The sequence below is a fragment of the Sciurus carolinensis genome, chromosome 12 (genome assembly GCF_902686445.1).
Source record: "Sciurus carolinensis chromosome 12, mSciCar1.2, whole genome shotgun sequence".
Lineage (NCBI taxonomy): Eukaryota > Metazoa > Chordata > Mammalia > Rodentia > Sciuridae > Sciurus > Sciurus carolinensis.
Genome location: NC_062224.1, coordinates 59,071,149 through 59,095,250, shown reverse-complemented (window position 1 = coordinate 59,095,250; position 24,102 = coordinate 59,071,149). Strand labels below are relative to the sequence as shown.

Here is a 24,102-nt window from a genome sequence, read left to right as displayed (position 1 = left end):
ATATGGTACCATACTGTTTGATTTCTTTTGTAACTTGAATTCCTACTCCTCTTTTACAATTTTTTTCCATTACATAAAAGCAGACCCATTTACCAGTACAATTTTTCAAAAGCTCTTCAGGTAGCCTCAAGCTTTCTCAGATAATTGTTTAGGAAAACCATGCATTGTGAAGTGTTTTATTAACAACTCTTTAGAAGTAGCATTGCGGAGCCAGGCTGTAGCTCACAGCTGTAACCCCAGCAACTTGGAAAGTTGAGGCAGCTGGATCACAAGTTCCAGGTCATCCTAAGTAACAGAGAGATCCTGTCTCAAAATAAACATTATGTAGGGCTGGGAAAGTAGCTCAGCAGTAGAGGGTCCCTGGGTTCAATTTCTAGTACCATAAAAAACAGAAACAAAAATAAAATAGCAATATCTGTGAAGAATTAGAGTTAATATTTATGGCACCTCTAGTCCTCTTAGAGTTATTTCTAATCCATTAAGAAAGGTTTATTACCAATTTTCTATTGCATTTTAGACAGGATCTAATACACTTCAGGTTCCAGCCAACTGCTAATGAAAGTTGGATGACATGGGTCTCAGAGACTCATGCTGAATTGAAGGTATAAACATTTTAGAAAAGCATTTTAAAAAGCTATGTTAAAAAAGAGACCTAAGGGAAAAGAGGGGTGGGGGGGGAGGGAAAAAAAAATAAACATCATTACCCTATGTAAACGTAAAAATAATAATAATAATAAAAAATAAATAAATAAATTAAAAAAAGAGACCTAGCGAGAGGATACCTGAGGTTGCTAGAATGCAAAACTTTTGTCAAAAGACTAAGAAAATATTCGGAAAAAAATCCTATTCATAGTACATGTGTAAGGTAGACAGAGAATATTCTAGGATACTAAAAGAACAGTCACTCTGCAAAGGCACTGAAGCATAGGTATGGAACAGATGGGTGTGGCTGGGGAAAGGAAAAAGATGAACACTTTTATTCCAGGATTGAACCCTGTATCATCTTAGCTCACCAAATCCTTGAGTATCAATTTGTTCTGATATTAACTAGAATAGAATGTTAAAAAATATGCAAGTTGATAATAACCTTATAACGCTTTTCAAAATTCATTTGTATTTTTTTATTTGATACTCTTAATACTCTCGTGGCTTAAGCAATATAGGTATTATTATTGCAATTTCATAGAGAAAATGAAATTAAAAGAAGGTATAATATACGAAAATCAATGATAGAGCCAGCTACTGACACTGACTTCTAGTATACTTTTTAACTGTCATGAGTCAAAAACGAAAGAACATAGATTACAAAAAAAACAGAGTTTGTTGGTAAATAAGATTAGTTGCTTTCAAATTAAATTTGCAAAACTAGCTATATGGAAAAATTAGCTTCTTGACTTAAGAGGCATTATTTGTGGGGTATATTTTTTATTTTTTTAACAAGCTAGTTTTATTCAGGGTAACCTAAATTTATTCTATTAAAATTGCCCTCAAAATGAACCCACTGGGCTGGTGCTATAGCTCAGAGGTAGAGCGATTCCCTCACACATGTGAGGTGCTGGGTTCCATCCTAGGCACCACATGAAAATAAATGAATAATAAACAAAGACATTGTGTCCATCTACAACTAAAAAAAAATTTTTTAAAGAACCCACTATTATGTATAGTTATAAAGCACTAATTAAAAAAAAAATACTATTCTCAGAGCTCAGGATGTAGCTCAATGGTATAGCACCAGCTTAGCCTGTGGGAACTGCTAGGTTCTATAACCAAAAGAAGGAGAAAAAAAAATCAAAAACCAAATCCCAGCAATTCAGAAGTCTGAGTTTTTCAAAAGCTACTCTAAAATACTTTTTAGTTTGTTTCAAAAGATTAGATTCATATTCAAAAGTTGTGCAATCTTTTTTTTAATTATGCATGCCAGAAAGCAAAAACACAGTGAAAAGATAGATGATATGTCACAAAGATCTTAAATACATAAAAAGATAAATAATTCAGTGAGAAAATTAGGAAAGATCATAAGCTACCTGTTCAGACAAAAAGATACATAGTTTTTAGAGATATAAAAGAGGTTTATGCCAGGCTCAGTGGTGCACACCTATAATTCCAGCAGCTCTGGAGGCTGAGGCAGGAGGACCAAGAGTTCAAAGCCAGCCTCAGCAATAGTGAGGCGCTAAGCAACTCAATGAGATCTGTCTCTAAACAGAGCTGAGGATGTGGTTCAGTGGTCTAGTGCACCTGACTTCAATCCCCAGTACTCAAAAAAAAGAGGTTCATAGTTCAGAAAATGAAAATTAACAGTTTCTTTTTTTTTTTTTTATAGATCAAACTGGCAAAAATCCCATTTTAGTAATTAAACTTTGCTTAAGAGGGAGAAGAGAAACAAGCAACCTCATATAAGATGAGAGACTATAGCATCGAGACAGTAACATGTACCAAATATATTCATGCACTTTGACATATTTCCAAGAATTTATCCTAGTGAAAAATTCTCACTATTGTAAAATGACATGCGTACCAAGTTAGTCTCTGCAACATGGATTATTATAGAGAGCCTGGAAACAACTTAAATTTCCATTAATGGAAGATTACTTCAATATATTACAATTCATCATAAAATGACATGAAAAAGACCCTTATACTCAAAGAATAATCACAGGATATACTGAAAAGTGAAAAAAAAGCAGGGTGCAGAATGGCTTACTTTGTGCTAAAAATACATACACATCCTACAACTCAACAATAAAAAAAAAAAAACAAAAAAACAGCCTGATGAAAAAATGGGCTGAAGAAAAAAGGACTGGAATAGACATTCCTCCAAAGAATATACAAATGAGCAATAAGTACATGAAAAGATGTTCAACACTACTAATCATTAGGGAAATGCAGATCAAAGCCCCAGTGAGACATTACTTTGCACCCAAAAAACAACCACCACAAAAAACAAAACATACAAAATAAAACCAGAAAATAAGTACTGGCAAGGATGTAAAGAAATCTTTGCACATTGCTGAAGGAATGTTAAAATGGTACAGACACTGTGGAAAACTGTGTGGAATTACTCAAAAAAAAAACAAACAGAGCTATCACATAACCCCACAGTTCCATTTCTGGGTATACTTTCAAAAGAACTAAAAGCAGAGGCTCAAATAGATATTTGCACACCAATATTTATAGCAGCACTATTCATTCAAAATAGTCAAAAAATTAAAATAACCCAAATGCCAATCAACAGATGGACAGATCACAAAATGTGGCATGGGTAAGTGACATGAGCAGACACAAAAGTACACAAAGACTACTACTTCAATTATACGAGATGCCTAGAGTAGTCTAACTCATGGAGACCAAAGAGAATGATGGTTGCCAGGAGGTAGAGAGGGGGAGATAAGCAGTTATTAAATGAGTAACAGAGTTTCAGTTTGGGAAGATTTTAGTACTAGAGATGGATAGCAGTGATAGTTGTATAATAATGTAATATTAATGCCACCAACCTGTATACTTGCATGGATTATCTCTAGAAGAATTGGAGAAACTTATAACAAAGTTTGCCTCAGAAAGGAGAACTGGATAATCAGGAATTAGAAGTGAAGAAATTCACTTACCACAATATAATCTCTGTATCTTTAGAATTTTCTTTCATGTACACCTATCATGTTTACAAATCCCTTAATGCCTAGAGTAAGAGAAGAAAGCTGGCATCTCATATCTAGATCTATTCAATCTGTTGTTGTATCACATCTCATGTAGACTTTGAAAAACTCCAATATACACTTCTGAAAAAAAAAATGAGAACAGCTGAGACTGCCTTAGCTTTATTATGAAAACAGTTTTGACTTCACAGTTTCCTAAAGAGTCTTAAGGACATATGAGGGTCTCCAAGCCACACTTTAAGAACCACTTACACTGCCAATCTTATGAGGCAAATGTAAAAGCTGAGGCACAAATAGAATAAATAAATTACTACTGGTCACAGACCTGGGTCTGGAACCCTGGGAGTCTGATTCCAGAACTCAGGGCCACCCTCCCAGGGCTGAGGAAAACCCATAGACCCAATTTGTATGACTTTAAATAGTGGCGAGCAACCTACTGGTTGTGGGACAGTCCAGTACCAGGCCTCCCTTCTATTTAATGTGATAAAATTTCAAATTAAATCTTTTTATTTTTGCATAGCAGAGAGAAGGAGAAAGGAAAGGAGCTGCCCTACAGGGTGAACTGTGCTACAGCTCCTCCTGAGGAATAAAGCAGAGGGAAGGGATAGCTGGACACCTCTGGACAACTCTCAAAAATCATCTCTCTCTTCCTACCCAATGCAAGCCATTTATATCTCCCCAACACTCTCAATTCATTCCAAGACATTTCTTTACAAAACAGAATATTGCCTTCAATCCTTAACTGAAAGATTTAAAAGGAATAAAAAGACTAGATTTATCAGCTATTAAAACATTTTATAAATTGACAGCAGTTAATATAGTATTGAACTAGTATTAAGACTGAAAGGTAAAGCAATATATCAGAATACAGTTCAAATTCAATTCAATTACACAAAACTTAAAAGTAGGTCTAACAATTCAAAAAGTAAATAAACTATTTAGTAAGTTAAAAATAAAAGTCTATTCAGATCTTTGCTTTTAATCATATGCCAAAACAAATTTGAGACAGATTAACTGTTTTTATAACTGCAGAAAAGTAAGGCTAGGAAAGGCAGGAACCAACCCAACTCATAATCACATTGCCAGAGTCTCCCCTGGTGTACAGTCAGTCAACTTGGAAAATGCTACCCTGAAGAGAAGAAATTAATTTGACTTCCAGCTTTGCTGCTAACCTACTGTGAGATATGGGAAAGTTGTTTTGTTTCTGTCTTTAATTTCTAATTTAGAAGGAGGGTATGATAATGATATCAGCAGAATTAAGAACATTTGTTAGGGCTGGGGATATAGCTCAGTTGCCTCACAAGCACTATAAGGCCCTGGGTTCAATCCCCAATACCACCAAAAAAAAAAAAAAAAAAGAAAAAAAAAACAACCATTTGTTATAAACTCTGAAGTGCCTTACAGATTATCATGAAGAATGAAGGTTATAGAGTTGCGTTCATTCACATTGCTACTCCTCAAATGTGCTTGAGCATTGATTGTTTTTAAGGAATTTTTTTTTTACTTGTAGATGGACATAATACCTTTATTTTATTTATTCATTTTTATGTAGTGTTAAGGATTAAACCCAGTGCCTCACACATGCCAGGCAAGCACTTCTACCACTGAGCCACAACCCCAGTCCATGCATTGATATTTTAATGTTAAAAACAATGCCAATTTTCTTACTAACCATCTTTATTTAATAAAGTAGACCACTTAAGTTGTATGAACATACGCTTCTCCTCAGGGCCTCAGTAAAGTTATTTTAATTTGGAATGGGAAAAAGATGTAGCCCATAAACATGTTTATTTTCCCTAAATTGGTCCTTTTACCAAAAAAGGTCTGGTTGGCATCACTGCTATAAGGGAGGTTGTCTTTGCTTCTGTCAGAAAGCCTAAGGGTGGAGAGGAGCCCACGAAATACTTGAAGGAGAAGGTTGGGACAGTGGGCATTGTAACACAGCAAAAGACTTGGAAGGAGGAAAGCCTTGACACTAAGCAAACTATGTACGTTCCCTTTGTCTCCAAAGACTGGAGATGACAATCTTTACCACACAAATAACATTAAAATGAGGTAATGTACATGAAGCTCATGCTCCCAACCATAGGTAGTCTGCTAGATAGCAAGTCATTAAGTAAATGCTTCCTTCCCTTCCCTCTCTCCCTTTCTCCCTAATAAAGCTGTACTTTCTCTGACTTCTCTAACACTGCCTCTGACCCCTCAGGAGAATCCTTCTGCTTCAACCAGAGGTCTGCAGTCAAGGTACTTTCCATCATATAATTTATTGGTATGAACTGCTGGAAGGATTAGCAAGCTATATACCCCACCCAAAACTCTATCCACACCACCGTCCCCTCACCCACTCATTTTCCTGCTAAAACATTTGGAGTAAGTGTCTGATGCTTCATAGTGTCATTCCCATAAAATGCAATGTAACCAGAGCCACTTGGAGCTATGTCCATCCACCACGTTACCCTCACATTTCTGTGGCAATGATTGAGCCAAAGCTTGTGCAAGACCTACTGTAGTTAGGGTGCAGAAGAGACAAATTGAACCCCATTCTCCACCTGATCCACTGCAATAAGGCACATAAACAGAGCTGTAGCACAAAACAATACAAAAAAGTTGGCTGAGGATGTAGCTCACTGGCAGAGCACTTGCCTAGCATGTGTGAAGCCCTGGATTTGATTTCCAGTACCACAAACCATCATCATCATAAAGTAAAGTAATACATTTATCAGTCCTATACCTTCAGGTATAAAAAACTAAGGAATACGTATAGTTACAACTTGTCATAAATAAAGCCTTATATTGTTCACTCAGGTTTAAAACACTTAGTCTTCTGACTAGTACTGGAAGTGGTGGCACTGGTTTATAAGAATCAAAACAATTCCTTCCAGCACCATTTTTATATCACTTCCCACTGCTTTGCTGACCTCTATAATAGGTACTAAGTCTTGAGGTTGTGATCCCACCAAACAATCCCTTTTGCTTGGCTTCCTGGAACAATGGTTTCATTGCCTTTCTTTGCTCTACATGGCACAAATTCTACAATTTCTATTAGACTTATGTATAGTGCTCTCTACCTTTTGCCTTTCTTTGTCTCCTGTCTGCCACTCCAGACCTACCAATATTCACATCTTTCATTTTGTGTATGTGTATGTGTACTACTTTGGTTCTTTTGGCTATTTTACTTTGAAGTGTACCATTGTTTAAGCATTATTATTTATTCTTTGTAATAACCCTTTCATGGCTTGATAATACCTACTATAATGGTTAATTTGAATTGTCAACTTGACTAGATTAAGAAATGCAATCATTAAGAGGCTTCTGGTTGTGTCAATGAGGGAGTATCTAGGAATGATTGGCATGTGGCTTAACAAACTGAAGTGGACACACTCCCTAAGCGTGGGCAGCACCATCCAATAGGATGATGGCTTGGATGGAATAAAAGTTGTAAAAACAAGGAAGCAGCAGCAAATGCAAGCTCAGTTCTTCTTGAAGGAGTTCTTTATTGCTGTTGCAATAGCCTGAGGACACCAGACTCATGTTTCTTCACTCTCCCAAAGTGAACTCTGCCAGTGATTCTCCAGGGAGTTTCCAGAAGCCTTCGGTCTCAGACTAGGGTAGCACCATTGATCCCTCTTGTTCTGGGGCTTCAGCCTCTTGGACTGAGCAGCTACTGGTTCTTCCAGTTCTCCAGCCTGTAGATGGCCATTGTGGACTATCCACATTCTGGTCTCATAAGCCAATCTAATAAATTCAGTTTTTATAATCATATATTCTGTTAATTCTGTTCCTCTAGAGAACCCCGACTAATACACAAACCTATGTATTTTTTAAAGCAAACTCTATTCATTTAGCTCAACAAATATTTATTGACTATCAACTGTGTGCCAAGTATTAAAACTATAGAATTCCTCTCAGAGCTTATATAATCTATAAGTTGGAATAGACAATGAGAAATATATGCTATCCACTAGACTAACGAATAAGAAACAGAATTTATGTGAAGCAATAGCTAGCAAAGACCTTTAATGTGGCACAGGAAAATAAATAAACAGCATAATAAATCCAACATACAATGTAAAAAGAAAAGATCCCTCTTCTATTTTATGAATTCTATCAGTAATTTAGAACTGAAACAATAAAAAAGTTTCCAAACCTCACATCCACTGTATTATTCGACTCATGGTCAAACACTTCAAATGCCTCTTTGATTTTTTTGTGGAATTCTGCTAGTGCTAACTCTGCAAAAGAATAAGTAAATAAAATTATTTTACTTTAATTCTGAATTCAAAACAAAAATCTCAATAACCAGACTAGAAATCTTAATAAGGAAGAACATGAAAGATTCTTTCTTGATCTTCTTTATGTATCATTTAGCATGTTTAACTTTCTCTGGAGTTGTCAAAGAACAGAACAGACTATTTCAAAAAATTCTGAGGAATACTGTAAAGGCTTTTTAATCTCAATCTTAAATGCACTGTCAATGAGTTTTTACATATGCATATACTCATGGGACCACCACCCAAATGAAATTAGTAGACTACATTTAGGTATCTTCCATCTCAAGAAGTTTGGGTAGAGTCCAGTCTGACAGGCTTAGTAAATCCAATGCAACAAATACCATTGTCTTATCAATAGTGTGTCTTGCCCACCCTGCTTTATTCTACACTTGAGGAGGGCTAGAGTTGGGGGATATAAGGCATTAAAAACCAACATATAACACTGCCTCATCACACAGCTTTCAAACAAGTTTGGGACTAAGGCTAACATGAAAAAATGTGAGACACTACTCTAGATGATAGTTATAGTTGGGAATGAAATAGACAAAACACCTTGCCTGTATAGAAATATTTTTATTGGTTTGTACATATTTGGTGAAATATATAATAAGTCAAATGGTGCTTTAAAAAAAATAACCAGAGAAGGGACATAAGGAGTGCTGAGGTGGGGGAGGTGATGATTTAGGAAGGCCTGCCTCAGTGGTAAGGTAATATTTGGGCAGAAACTTGAAAGAGGGAACAGAGCCAGTCTTGTAACTATTTCTAGAAAGAGATTTTGAGAAGAGAGAAAGAAACTGCAGAATAGTAGAAAACAACATCAGGACAATATGGGTTTGAGGGTGGGGAATACTCTAAGGGCCCTATAACTACTTTAAGCATTTTGACTTTTGCTCTGAATACTGTGAGAAACTACTGAAGCAGCAAAATGACCTGACAGACTTATACTCACTTCACTCATTAAGTTGAGAAGACATTAGAAAGAGACAAATATGGAAGCAGAACTGTTAGGAGGCTATTTCAGTATTCTAGGTAAGAGACTAATGATGATTTAGACCAGGATGGTAGCAGTGGAGATGGTTAAGGATTATGGACATATTCTAAAGAGCAGATTTGCTAATAGATTTGATATTAGATACACAGAGAAAGAAAAAGGTCATGGCCGAACTCCAAAGTGTTCAGCTGAGTGAACCAATAAGGGAAAACATGCAATCAAATCTCAAAATTTATCTAACAGTAAGTACAACAGAATACCCAGGAAAGGAGAGAGAGATTAAAGATAAGTTTAGATAATTATTTTAACTTTAAATATAGGGGCTGGGTTGTGGCTCAGCTGAAGAGCATTTGCCTAGCATGTGAGAGGCACTGGATTTGATTCTCAGCACCACATATAAATAAAATAAAGGTCTACTGACAACATAAAAAAATTAATAAAAAATAAAAGACTTAAAAAAATAAATATAATACCACCAAATAGAAGATTAGTCATTCCTTCTACTGTTTTCTTTCTCTACCCCTGCCTCCCATGTCAAGTGTAAGCAACAGGAAGAAATAATGATTCAAGATTTAAAGGAAAAAAATGGACAATTTCTTAAATCACTCCATTCTCTTCATTCTAACATTATCACTAATCATTTTGCTGTATTACCCTTCAATCTTTTTTCATAAACATCCTTTTATACACAGCACTTACTAACTACCATTCATTCATTCAACAAGTATTTATGGAATAAGCACTATATACCACAGTCTGCATCATCTGCTTTATATACACTGACGAGAGAAGTAAGTATATCATTCTTAGGGAAAAAAATAAACCAAAGCCCCAAAAGGTTAAACAATTTGCCTAAGATTGTATAGTTGTTAAGTGCCAGAGCTAGATTAAACCCTGATCTTTCTCACTTGAATAATCCTGCTTTTCCCCGAACCCCATCTCATCACCTATCAGACCGTTAGTATTCATAGTACAAAAACTGTTACCCTAGAGTTACTTCGCTCAAATGCTATATTTTTCCAAGTTGCACCATAAAATGAATGTTACCTCATTTTTAAAATTTACACTTCTTTGATGACAAGCAAGTCTGAATAATGATCCATTTTGTTTGTTTACCACCTCTGATTTCTCTGTTATGTGTCTGCTCATGTTCTCTGCTTATCCCTCCTGGGATCTTCTATTGTTTCTGAACAATTTGAACTCTTAGAAAAATAAAGATGTAACTCTATGTCAAAATTACTGCAAATAATTTCCAATGACAGTTGTTTGTATTTGTTTTTCTAAAATGAAAACAGCTTCATTTCATTTCTGGTCATCAAAATCATAGATGTTTACTACAGGGGGGGGAAAAGGATGTAAGAGAACTTAGATTAAGCAAAAATCTTTAAACCAATTACCAACTTTTAATGTTGTTCTCTAATTTTTCACTCAAAAATAAGTTGTGAGCGTCCTTCATTCTCAAAAAAATATATGTATCTATTACACTATCATTTCTATTATACTATCATTTCTTGGTATTCAATTAGAGAACTTCATCAAAATTTATTTAACTAATGCCCTAATTGTAGAAGTTTAGATTGTTTCCAGTTTTTCATTATAATCAATTATTTAGTGAACAAGCTTGCCCAATTCATCTTTGTACATTTGTCTTATCTCATCAAAATTCTGAGTGAAATATGTTGGACATTTTTGAAGGGTGTTGGGAAGGTCCTTATTAATCATAATAATATCTTGGAGGAAATCTCACTAGTTATAATGCTGCAAAAACCTGATGTTTGCTTTTTTAATATTTTTTTTTTCTTTTTGGTGCTGGGGATTGAACCTAGGACCTCACACATAGTAGCAAGCATTCTATTACTGAGTACACCTCCAGCACGAAGATCATTTTATAACTTTTTAATTTTTTTGCAGTACTGGGGATCCAACCCACACCCTCAAACATGCTAGGCAAACACTCTACAACTAAGTCACACCCCAACCCCCTAAGATCATATTTAAAGTACATTATCTTTTATTTTTCAGTAGTCACAAATGTTGAGACTTTTTCTCATCCTTTTAAAATTTAGCTACTTATTCTTTCAAAAGGCGAAGAGGATGAGATAGAATCATCCTTTTTCTTGTAGTTTGGTGAATATTCCATTCCATCTTCTACAATTTAAAAACATATTTACTCTTTAATCTATCTGAAATTTATTTTGACAAGATTCAAAAGTGAAAGATTAACTTTTTCTAATTTACTAAGCACTTATTTCTTTCTACTTTATTATGTATTGTGGTCTTTTATAATTGATTGAGACTATTTCCTACTGATTGCTTATTCCATTGATTCAATTCTGATTTGCATTTCTATCACTACTGTACTATTATAATTATTGCCACTATATTAGTCCCTAACTAATGTCCACTAACATTCTCACCAGTTTATTTTTTATTTTTTTTAATTTATTTTTATTGTAAACAAATGGGATACATCTTGTTTCTCTGTTTGTACATGAAGTAAAGGCATACCATTTGTGTATCACCAGTTTATTCTTCCAAATAAAATTTAGAAATCCAAATAAAATTTAAAAATTCAAAATAAAATACCATTGGGAGTTTTATTGCTTTTGCAATCAATCTATACATTGAGAAATAATTAACATTTTAAAATATTAGTTTTCCCATCTAAGAGCTATGCCTAGTTATATATCCCTTTTTATATATCTGAATTAAATGATACACATTATAGGTTTCTCCATTTAAGTTACATACAATTCTCTAAGATTATGCCCTGAATATTGTATGGGTTTTATATATACTATGATATTTATCTTTTTTACCCCTGTAATTTCTGGCTATTTGAGGTAAATGTTGATTGTTTTCATTTTTGCTATTGATCCACTTCCTGAAACCTTTTATTAATTAGAATCCTTCTTCAGTTGATTATACTGTACTTTTCTGAAAATACATTTTGTATTATCTTCTTACCCTCTTTTTCTCCTTCATGATTTACCTACCACTGAACTACAAATCCAGCTACAGAGGAAATTCTGAGGCATCAGGTGAAAATAAAAAGGTTGATACTTAGTAGTTTCTATTTTTAAGAACTCAAATCTGCATTAAGGTACATATTTTATATTTTCTGAATATTTTAGGTCATCTTTCAAGAACTACCAGAACAACATTAATGCATACAATGGAAACAACTACTTAATAGACTACAACACTAGTCTTTCACAATAAATGTAATGGTGAACTTCACTTTGAAATAGCTAAAATTTTGAATTTAAGGCATTATCCTTCTATTTATGTTATATTAAGAACAGGCACTAACTTTTAACAACCTCTTATCAATATTTCATAAAGTGTGTTCTGTTCAACACTTATTCCTCAAAGTGCTTCTCAATAAAAGGTTTCAGTGATCAAAAAATGTCTAGGAAACTGAATATAATTATATATAACATTTATACAGATTGTTTTATAAAGAGATAGTGCATATTAGTATATTAAAGTCTTTCAGATACACTATGGTTAAAAAAAAAACTTGTTAACACATTTTTCAAAGCTAGTTAACAAAGGAACCCCTTGTTTTCAATTATCATCTATCAGGAATAATCAATGCCTTCAAATCTAGGACTCGCAAATCCTCACCCATGGGACACTGGTATAAAGCGAATGACTCACAGGGGCACTCAAAATGTAGATATTCTTGTCTTTCAGTGTGATCAGATGAAAGCAGACTATTCTAGGTTTTCTCAGGAGACTCAAAGCTTCTGCTCAGGATCCAATGATGTGCCACTTGGTCTGTGCAAGTGGTAAACATGACAAGTGCCACTGGGCACCAACTGCTCCACATTGCTGACAGTATGATCTACCACGTGTTCTTCTTCTTTGGAAAGTCAGGTACAGAACACATCATTGTCTCCTATGGATAGACAAGGAACTCAGATAGCTATTGAAAAAGTTGATGTTTCAGAAGCCCAAGGATTACTGTGTTCATCCCAATGCAGTTGGGATTGAGGGAGCTCATGGCTCTAGGAAACAGTTCCAGATGCTCATTTGCACATATATCAGTTACTCCTGTCCCTCTGTAGTTGAGTGCCCTTCTGTAAAAGCCAAGCTTGTTGCACAGCTCTAACAAAATATATGTATTTATAAATTAAACCTTCATCATTAATTTAAAGTAACTGATAAAGTTCAATTTGATTTAAAAACCATTTGTATGCTCAGAAATTTTTGTCATATTTATCAATTAAAGGGTGAGTATTTAGATTACATAGGTATAATTTTAACTGTTATAAATTTTTTAATGATTGTAAAAAAATGCTGTAACATTGGTAGAAAACTGTCAAAATTTGAGGGACTCACATTAAAAATGTTTAGTAAGATCTAAATATAGCCATTTCAAGTACAAAATCTGATATTAAAAAAGAATATTTTAGGAAGCTAAGGTCCTCTTGACAATTTTAAAATATGCGAAGCACAGTGGCCCACACCTATAATCCCAGTGGCTGGCAAGGCTGAGGCAGGAAGATCGTAAGAAAGCTAACCACAGCAACTTAGTGAGACCCTGTCTCTAAATAAAATATAAAAAGGGTTAGGGATGTGGCTCAATAGTTAAGTGCCTTTGGGTTCAATCCCTGGTACCAAAAAAAAATTTTTTTTTAATATATTTAGAACTTTTTAAGAAATTCATCATTCCTAAAATTCAAATTTTCTAAAACTGTGTTTTATATGCTTATAAGTTATTTAAAAAGTGATGAATTTTTAAATCAAGCCCCATTTCAATATTCCAAAGTTCTTCTAGTTATTATTCCAGTGTGCCATACAAATATTATTTTTCCTGTTCATGCTTTTAAGTGACAAAAGCTGGGAAGCACTGGCCTGAAGTCATCGCCTTAAGTCCTCCTCAGAACTATCTGCTCATTCTATGACTCAGCTACCTCGGGGACTAAAGGGAATGCTCACAATATTCTGCTCCCCACTGTTATTCACAGCCTCTTACTTCTAGCTTATTTTTACCAAATTCCTTAATTATTTTTGTAATATTTTTTTAGTTGTTGGTGGACCTTTACTTTTAATTTATTTATATGTGGTACTGAGAATCAAACCTAGTACCTTACATATGCTAGGCAAGTGCTCTACCACTAAGCCACAATCCCAGACCCCAACCTTCCTTAAAATCATGCTAAGTGAGATAAGCCAATAAAAAACCAAAGGAAGAATGATCTCGCTGATAAGTGGATGATGACACATAATGGGGGGTGGGAGGGGTTAGTTTTAGGGTTAGAGTTAGGGTTAGGGAGGGGGGCAAGAATGGAGGAATGAAGGACTATATAGAGGGAAAAGAGGGGTGGGAGGGGTGGGGGGAAGAGGGAAAATAACAGAATGAATCAAACAACATTACCCTATGTAAATTTATGATTACACAAATGGTATGCCTTTATTCCATGTACAGAGAAACAACATGTATCCCATTTGTTTACAATAAAAAAATTTTTTTTCGAACATACAGAAAAGCTGAAGGTTTAGTATTGTAAACAACTCTATGTCACCACTTAGATGAACTACTTTCAACATTTTTGCCTTTTTTTAATTTTTGTTTTGTTTGTTTTTTGCAGTGCTGGGGATAAAACCAGGTCTTATACATGATAGGTAAGCATTTTTTCACTGAGCTGCATCCCCAATCTGTATTTTGCCATTTTTTGTTTCCTTCCTCCATCTCTAAGTAATTACAGACATCATAATACTTCATTCCTAAATATTTCAGCATGCGTCTCCTAAAAATAAGGAAATTCTCTGACATAATCCCAATATTATTATGAATCCTTAAAAATTAATAAAAAATCTCTAAGATCATCTATTATCTATTCCATATTCAAATGTCTCCATCTGTCCCAAAATGTATCAAAGCAATTTTTAACTCAAAATCCAAAGTTTATGTACTGTATTTGTTATATATATATATATATATTTTTTTAACTGCGACAGGCCTCCACCCCTTGCCACCACCTCCCAACCCCATGAAATTAGCTTATTGAAGAGAATATGCTATATAATACAATGTATTACCGAATGTCTGACATTCTAGACTTGACTGATAGCTTCCTTGTTCCAATCTCACATTAAAAACTACTACTCCACTAAGGTTCATCCCTTCAGACATCACCTATTAGTCTTCTTGCTGATTTCTACTGATTCCTTGACCACTATCCTCCACATTTACCTTTCCAACTAATTCATTTTTCAATAAAGCATCCTCACAATTCTGATCATCATCTTTTTATTCTCCCTAATTAACCAATTCTGCAATCTGTCCCTTCCCTTCCACTGCTACTGCTTAGGTTTAGACCACCCATTACTTCTGGCTGGATTAATGTGGTTACTTCCTACCTTTAACTTTTAGTCTTTCTCTCTTTTTCTATTCCATTTCTCAAACCGTAGTCCACATTTTACTAAGATGATCTTTCTTTTTTTCTTCCCCCCATCCCACCCCCACTGCAGTACTGGGGATGGAACCCAGAAACTTACACATGCTAAGCAAGTGCTTTATCACTGCATTACATCACCAGCCCTAAGATTATATTTCTAACACAAAAAATTAATTATGTGGCACTCTGGTTTTAAAATCCTTCAATGGTTCTGGAGGTTTTTCTAAACGACATTCAGCCCCCTTAATCAGGCACACAAAACCCTTAGTAAACAGAGCCCCTGCCTATCTCGAAATGTCATAGCTTAACACTTTTCCACATAGCTCTTCCACCCTAGAAATTTCTGCAGCTTCCCAAAGATTATGCTTTTTCACAATGCCTTCTGACTGATATTCCCTCTACCTTAAATACTGCTGTCTTCTTTCTTAGTTAATGCCTACTCATCATTAAAGTGTAAGAATAATCTACCTTGTGATGGCTATCCTTTCCTTTTCTTTTGCGATACTGGAGTTTAAACCCAGGGCCTCACTCATGCTAAACGCCCGACTGAGTTACATCCCTAGCCTTCTCCTTTTTTTTTAGTTAAGAAGTCTTCTATGCAATCATGTAGCACCCATAGACATCTCTAATTTTACATAAAATAATTTTACATAAAACTACATTGATTTTTTTACATAATCATTTTACATAAAACTGCATTGTAATTAATACTTCATTTCTTTGTCTCCCTTTCCATACCATACATACTTCTGAGAATAACTATGAGGACACCTGGAAAAGTTCAATAAAAACTTGCTAGATAGCTAATAATTAGATATGAGATTAGATTAGTCAGTTTCCCTTTTTGATGTTTCAGTGGACATTATTATCAAGCTTATATTTATTCCCTTCATATAATAAAACTGTGTGTGTTTCATTTTTTCTAAGATGTATAATAAGAAAATTATCTGTTCTGTAAGAAATTGGCAAGAAAACCACTAAGGCAATAAATATGATGAAATTTGGAGGTTAACAAATTCAGCAACATATTAAAATGATTACATACTATTGCCATGTGGGATAAAACAAAACACAAGGCTGGTTCAACACCCAAAACTCAATCAAAGCCATATACCATATTAATAGAATGAAAGGGAAATTTCCTCAACATTATAAAAAGTATTTATGAAAAACCTAAAGCTAACATCATATTCAATGGTGAAAGATTTAAAAGCTTTCTTAAAATCAGGAACAAGACAAGGATACCTAATTTCATCATCCAATTCCACCTATTACTGGATGTTCTAGTTAGGGGATCAAGATAAGAAAAAGAAAGCCAGGTGCACACGCCTGAAATCCCAGTGGCTCAGGAAAATGAGGCAGGAAGATTGTGAGTTCAAAGCTAGCCTCAGCAACTTAGTGAGGCCCTAAGCAACTCAGCAAGACCTTGTCTCTAAATAAAGTACAAAAAAGGACTGGAAATAGGGCTCAGTAGTTAAGCACCCCTGGGTTCAATGCCCAGTACAAAAAAAAGAAAAAAAAAAGACAGAGATGAGAAAAAGAAACAAAATGCATCAAAATTGGAAAGGAATAAGTACAATCACTTCTGTTAGCAGATAAGACATGAGTACGTGAGTGTGTGGGTGGGTGTGTTACTAAGGATCAAATCCAGGTCCATGAATATGCTGGGCAAGTTGTACCACTGAGCTGTACTCCCAGTCTCAAGACTTGATATTTATGTAGAAAGCCCTATAGATTCCAAAAAGAAGACTGTTAGAACTAATAAATTCAGCAAAGTAGCAAGATAGAAAATTAACATACAAAAATTAGTCACATTTCTAGATAAAACAACAAATAATCTGAAAAAGAAATTAAGTAAACAATTCTATTTACAATAGTATAAAAAAGTATAATAGTAATAAATTTAGCCAGAGGTAAAAGACTTGTAAACCAAAACTAAAAAGCACTGTTGAAAGAAACCAAAGAAGACATAAATTGAAAGATATTTCAAGTTCATAGACTGACAGATTTAATATTGTTAAGATCAGAACAATGATGTTCCTCCAGCCCCAAATTCACATGTTGATGTCCTAACCCCCAGTACCTCAGAATGTGACCTTATTTGGAAATAGATATAATTAATTAAACAGAAATAATTACTTAAATTAAGATGAGGTCATACTACAGTGGGCCACTAATCTAATATTACTAGTACCCATATAAACAGGGAAAATTTGAATATAAAGACAGACATGCACATGAAGATGAAGGCAGAGATCACAGCAATGCTACAAAAGCCAAAGAACGTCTAGCAAACCACTAGAAGCTAGAATAGGAAGGAACACAAAACACAAATTTTCCTGATGTCAGACTTCTACCCTCCAGAACCATATAACAGTAATTTCTGATTAAGCCACTCATTTTGTGGTACTTTGTTATACAAACCCTAACAAAAGAGATCTTTTGTAATTCTTATCAAGATCCCAATGGTATTGTTTGTAGAAATAGGGGAAGTCATCCCGAAATCAGCACATGGAATCCCAAAGGATAAAAATAGCCAAAACAATTTTGGAAAAAAATAAATAAATAAAACATAGTTGAAGGATTCACACTTCCTGATTCAAAATGTACTACAAGCTCCAGTAATCAAACACTATAATAATGTTAAAAGGACAGACATATAGCCCATGGAATGGAAAAAAAGCACAGAAATAAACCATGTATAAACAGTCAACTGATTTTTTGGTGGGGAGTGCTATGGATTGAACCTATAGTCTCATGCATACTTAGCACACACTCCACCACTGAACTACACACCCAGCAAGGTCAAAAGATGTTTGACAAGAATGCCAAGAACATTCAATGCAGAAAAAGTCTTTTCAACAATTGGTACAGTCAAAATTGGATATTCATATGCAAAAAAATAAATAAAGTTGCATCCTCACAGTACAATACATACAGAAATTAACTCCAAATGGATCAAAGACTTAAACACAAGTGCTGAAACTATAACTCTCTTCAAAAAAATCATGGGGGAAATCATGAAATCAGATTTGGTGATATTTCTGAGATATGACATCAAAAACACAAATGAAAAAAAATTGGTAAGTTGGACTTATAAAAGTAATTGTGCATCAAAAAACTCTACCAAGAGAATGAAGATAGCCCATAGAATGGCAAAAATAAGTGTAAAGCATGTATCTAATGAGATTAATATTCGGAATATATTTTTTTAAAATCTTACAATTCTACAAGAAAACAATCTGATTTTAAAATGAACAAAGATTGAATACACATTTCTCCAAAGAAAGTATACAAATGACTAATAGGTACATGAAAAGATACTCAACTTGCTAGTCATTAGAGAAATAAAAATCAAAACCACAATGAGAGAGCACTTCACACCCATTAGAATGTCTATTATTATGAAAATGGAAAATAATAAGTTGCTATGGTTTGAGTGTTCGTCCCCTCCAAAGCTCCTGTTGAAATTTAATTACCACTGTATTAGTATTAAGCAGTGGAACCAATAAGAAGTGATGAGGCCATACAGGTTCTGCTCTCATGAATGGTTTAATGATGTTATTGTGAGACTGGATCTATTATAATAGGAGTTTGGTCTCCATTTCTCTTCTCTCTCTCTTCTCTCTTTTCTCTCTGTCTCTCTCTTGCCTTCCACTATGGGTGACATGGCAAGAAAGTCCTACCCAGATGTTGGTGCATTCATATTGAATGTTGAGGAAATAAATTCCTGTTCTTTATAAATTATCTAATCTAGGTATTTTGTTATAAGAGGACAAATAAACTAAGATACAAGTTTTGATGTGAATGTAGAAAAACAGGAACCCTGTGAACTGCTGTTGGAAATGTAAAATGGTACAGATGTTGTAGAAAATAGTATGATGGTTCCTTCAAAAGGTAGACACAGAATTACTACTAAGCCACCAACTCTACTAGAGAGTATACACCTAACAGACTCCAACAAAGGCAATGAAATTCCCAATAGTCAAAGATGGAAAGGTCAAATGTTTTCTCTGACATGCGGATGCTAATTTCACAATGGGGGTTGGGGACTTAGGTTAGAATAGAAGTACCTTGGATTAGAAAAGAGGAATGAAGGGAAGGTAGGGGAAATGGGAATAGGAAAGAGGATAGAATCAATAGGACATTATTATCCTATGTGCATATATGATTATATGACCAATGTAATTCTATATCATGTACAACCAGAAGAATGAAAAGTTATACTCCATGTATGTATAATATGTCAAAATACATTCTATCATGTATGACTAATTAGAATAAAAAGAAAAAAAGGATGGAAGCAACTCATGTATAGTCATAGATGAGTGTATACTATCTGATGTACATACACCAATAAAATATTATCCAGTCTTTAAAAGGAAGGAAACTCTGACACACATACTACAACATGAATGAAACTTAATGACTTTATGCTAAATGAAATAAGTCAAACACAGGACAGAAACTGTATGATTTCACTTATATAAGGTATCTACAATGCTCAAACTCATTGAGACAGAAAGTAGAACAGTGGTTGCCAAGAGTTTGGAGTCAAGAGGACTATGGAGTTACTATATATTGGATAGGGTTTTGGTTTGGAATTTAAAAAACAACTCTGGAAATAAACAGTGAGCACAGCATTGTGAATGTATTTAATACCACCAAACTATATGCTTAAAACTAGCTAAAATGGTTTTAAAATAAGGTCAAAGAATTAAATAAAAGTTTAGAAAAAGAATTTATCACAATAAAAATTTCTAAAATTGACAGTTAATAATGATTCTACATATCTGTGACTATACTGAAAACAACTGAATTATACATGAATGGGTATGTGAAATAGCTCTTTTTTTTTACCCACCCCCCGGCCCCAGTAGGGGGAATATACCCAGGGTCTCAAGCACTAGGTAAACACTCTACCACCAAGCTACATCCCCAGAACTTTTTATTTTATTTTGACATGGGGTGTAACTAAGTTTTAGCCCAGGCTGGTCTCAAGCTTGTGATCCTCCTGTCTCAGCTTCCCAAGTAACTGCGAATTCAAGTGTGCACTACTGAGACTGGCTTCTGAAATATATCTTAATAAAGCTGTTATTAAAAAAAAAAAAAAAAGAGGGGAAGGTACATTATAATTCTTAGACTCACAAAGACGACATATGTAAGTAAACATTTCTAAGGAATAAAGTACATGTTTTAAAAAGTAAGTTGAAAAATTAAAATTAAAAATCAAAATATGCCAATTGCTTAACACAAATTTTCTTCCAAAAGAATCCCAACAATACATTAACATTTTTATGAAGGCAATCCATTTTATTAAGGCAACATAAATACTGGCAATCAAATACATCCTTGAAATATAAATGTTTTATTTGGTAGCATCTTGACAACTCAAGTACACTTCCAAAAACTTATTTCCTTGTCGAATGATTCAATATGAAAATGTTTGCTTGAATTTTTGTAGTGGAATAACGTTTGTTTTAAAGTATTAAAAATATTCAAAAGTTTCTCAACTCTATGATAATTTCCTTCCTCAATGACTATTTAACTACTGATCAGAAAACCCATGTGAATGAAGTAATCTAGTGGTAAAAATATTTTTAGTCTCCTGAGTAGCTGAGACTACAGGCATGAACCACTGTGCATCTTAAACTTATGATTTGGGGCATATGGCACAAGAATATATTGTACATGATGCACGAGGGAGACATGGTCTATAGTATGTGTAGCTATTCCCTTTAATATTAGAAAGGGAGAATAGAATACATGTAGAGAATTTTGATGAGAACACTTCTTTCAATTCACTTATTAATTATAGGTTAGATTAGAATCTAGTGTTTAAATGTTTTATAGCAATGTTACCTGTGATTAATATTTTTCAGTTACACAGAAAGTATTAAATGGCCATCATTTATTAGGACATGAAATAATAGCAACATATTTATTGGATAACATTTAGAAAAATTTTTACACTATCTTTCCCATCTCAAAAATAAAAGATGCAAACATATATGGTGCCACATCAAAACTGCCCTTCTAAAAAATTTGAACAAAAGGAAATTCTTCCCAACTTATTCTGTGAGACAAGTATAAATCTGATCTATAATTTTCTTTCTCTTTTTCCTTTTTTTTTTTTTGTTTTGTTGTTGTTGTTTTTGTTTGTTTGTTTGTTTGTTTGAGGTGGGGTCTAACTATAGTGCCAGGCTGGTCTCAAACTCCGGGACTTGAGCAATCTTCCTGCCTCAACCTCCTGAGCTGCTAGGGCTACAGCACCACCACGCCCAGCCTAAACCTTATTAATTTAAAAAAAGACATCAAAAGAAAGGAAAACTACAGGCTGGTATCCTTTATAAATACAGATGTAAAACTCTTCAAAAAAAAAATACTAGTAAACCATATCCAGCCACATATCAAAGGGATGAAATAAACATCATGACCAAATGAGATTTATCACAGGAATGGCAAGATTGATTCAACATATGAAAATAAATTTAACATACTCCATAACAAAATGAAGACAAATGCATGACCTCCTCAATAGACATCAAAAAAGTATTTGGCAATATCCAACATCTTTTCATGATAAAAATCACAGAAAACTAGAAATAGAAGGGACATTATACCATGATAAAGGGCTCTTTATGAAGAACCCATAACTAACATTATATGATTGGCAAGGTGTTCCGCATGTCCTGAGAAGTAGTATGTTTTAGAAGTACATATCTATTTGTATGTCAATCAGGCACATAAGCTAAGGGGAGCTTTCTCTTTATTTCTAAAGTTACTTTGATCTAAGTTCAGAGCACAGATGCCAAAAGTAAAAAGCATAGGGGAGTATTAAATAGCCAATATCAAATATTCCTTTAAACTATATAATTCTAAGTTTGGTAGTGAGAGTACTTTGAGTCAGACTTCTTGGTTTGCTTTCGTTTTTTTTTTTTAAGATGAGGTCTCACAATGTTACCCAGGCTGGCCATGAACTCCTGGTTCAAGCGACTCTCCCACCTGACATCCTGAGTAGCTGGGACTACAGCTACATGCCACCCACCCAAAAGGCTAGGATTCTTTTGTTTTTTTTTTTTTTTTAGTTGTAGATGAACACAATACCTTTATCTTATTTGTTTTTATTTTTTAATGTGGTGCTGAGGATCGAACCCAGTGCCTCACAGAGCCTCATATGTGCTAGGCAAGTGCTCTACCACTGAGCCACAATTCCAGTCCAAGGCTAGGATTCTTGCCAGGTTTCTTGTTATTGGTACCCTGTACCAATATTCTTACATTGCTGATGTTTCTTTTTGTTTTACAAATTGCTAAAGAGTTTCCTATATACTTATTTAGTACTATCCTGAAAAAGTCTTAAAGCATGCTGCCACTGAGCTACATCCCCAACTTCCTGAAAAAGATTTAAGGGTGAGGGCGTCATGGCTCAGTGGCAGAGCACTTGCCTAGCACTTACTTGCAAGGCACTGGGTTTGATTCTCAGCACTGCATATAAATAAATAAATTAATTAATTAATTAATTAATTAAATAAAGGTCCATTTCCAACTAAAAAATAATATTTAGTAAAAAAAAAAAAAGAGAGATTTAAGGGTAAGAATTATAACTTAGTAACGGGAAAAAAAACCTGAAGAAGGGATACATTCTTAAGACTACAATACTAGTTTGATATAGTCCAATTCTCAAACTCCATATGATATTAGTCTGATACAATAGAGGCAGTTAGTATAGTGTACTAGTTCAGAGCACTGACCTGGAGCAAGAATCACCCTTGGTTGGCCTCTGGGTTCAAAATTGTTCCTCCATGCACTAGCTGAGGGAGCTAGGGCAAGGTCTTTAGCCTGTCCACACCCAAGTTTCCTCCTCTGCAAAATGGTGATAATAGTAGTATCTTTTCCAGAAAACAATATACAGTTCCTCAGTAAGTTAAACACTAAACAGACATGTGATCCAGCAATTCCACTTCTGGGCAAACACCCAAAAGAATCGAAAGCAGGGACTGAGCAGATATTTATATATCAGTGTTCACAAAAGCACAAAGGTGGAAACAACCCAAAAGTTCATGGATAGATAGATAGTATATTAATCATCTTTCCATTATTGTAACAAAATACCTGAGATAATAAAATTAAAATAGGAAAGATTTATTTGAAACCTCATAGTTTCAGAGGTCTGATTCCATGTTTGACTAGGTCTGTGGCAAGACAGTGACACCATGAGAAAGTTGTAAGGTGAGTGCCAACAACTTGGATAAGGGAAGAATGGGGAGTTATTTTTTAATGGATATAGAGTTTCAGTTTGGGATGATAAAAAAACTTCTGGAGATAGTGATGATGGTTGGACTATATGAAAGTACTCAGTGACACTAAATTATACATTTAAAATTTCATGTTGCATATTTTTTACCACAATAAAAATATTCTTATAAATCTGGTTATGGATGATATTAAAAATACAAAGAATTTATATTAATACTTAGTCCATATTAAGAAATATATATGATACTAATTAAATGGCTGAATTTGTCTTGAATGAAGGGCTGTTTCAAAATATGCTATCAAAAAATCAAGACTGGGGCTGGGGTTGTAGCTCAGTGGTAGAGCACTTGCCTAGCATGTGTGAGGCACTGGGTTCAATCCTCAGCACCACATAAAAATAAGTAAAATAAAGGTCTGTCAACAACTAAAAAAAAATAAAAGATCAAGGCTGATCAAATCAATGAGACTATGCCATTAGTGAACCCTTTATAAAGGAAAACAACTTATTTAAAAACCTTCATATA

At 34.3% G+C, this 24,102-nt stretch overlaps 1 protein-coding gene across 2 annotated transcripts in view; it reads right to left on the bottom strand.

Moving 5' to 3' along the window:
* The window catches only part of Efcab2 (EF-hand calcium binding domain 2), a 114,421-nt gene that overhangs the window by 66,160 nt on the left and 24,159 nt on the right, over window positions 1-24,102 (bottom strand). Inside the window, exon 2 of one of the 2 annotated variants that reach the window (XM_047520447.1) lies at window positions 7,798-7,882. The exons of the other annotated variant lie outside the window; for it this stretch is intronic. Within the exon in view, the coding sequence (XP_047376403.1) occupies window positions 7,798-7,882 (85 nt within the window). The remainder of the gene's footprint in view (window positions 1-7,797; window positions 7,883-24,102) is intronic. 2 annotated transcript variants of the gene reach the window in all.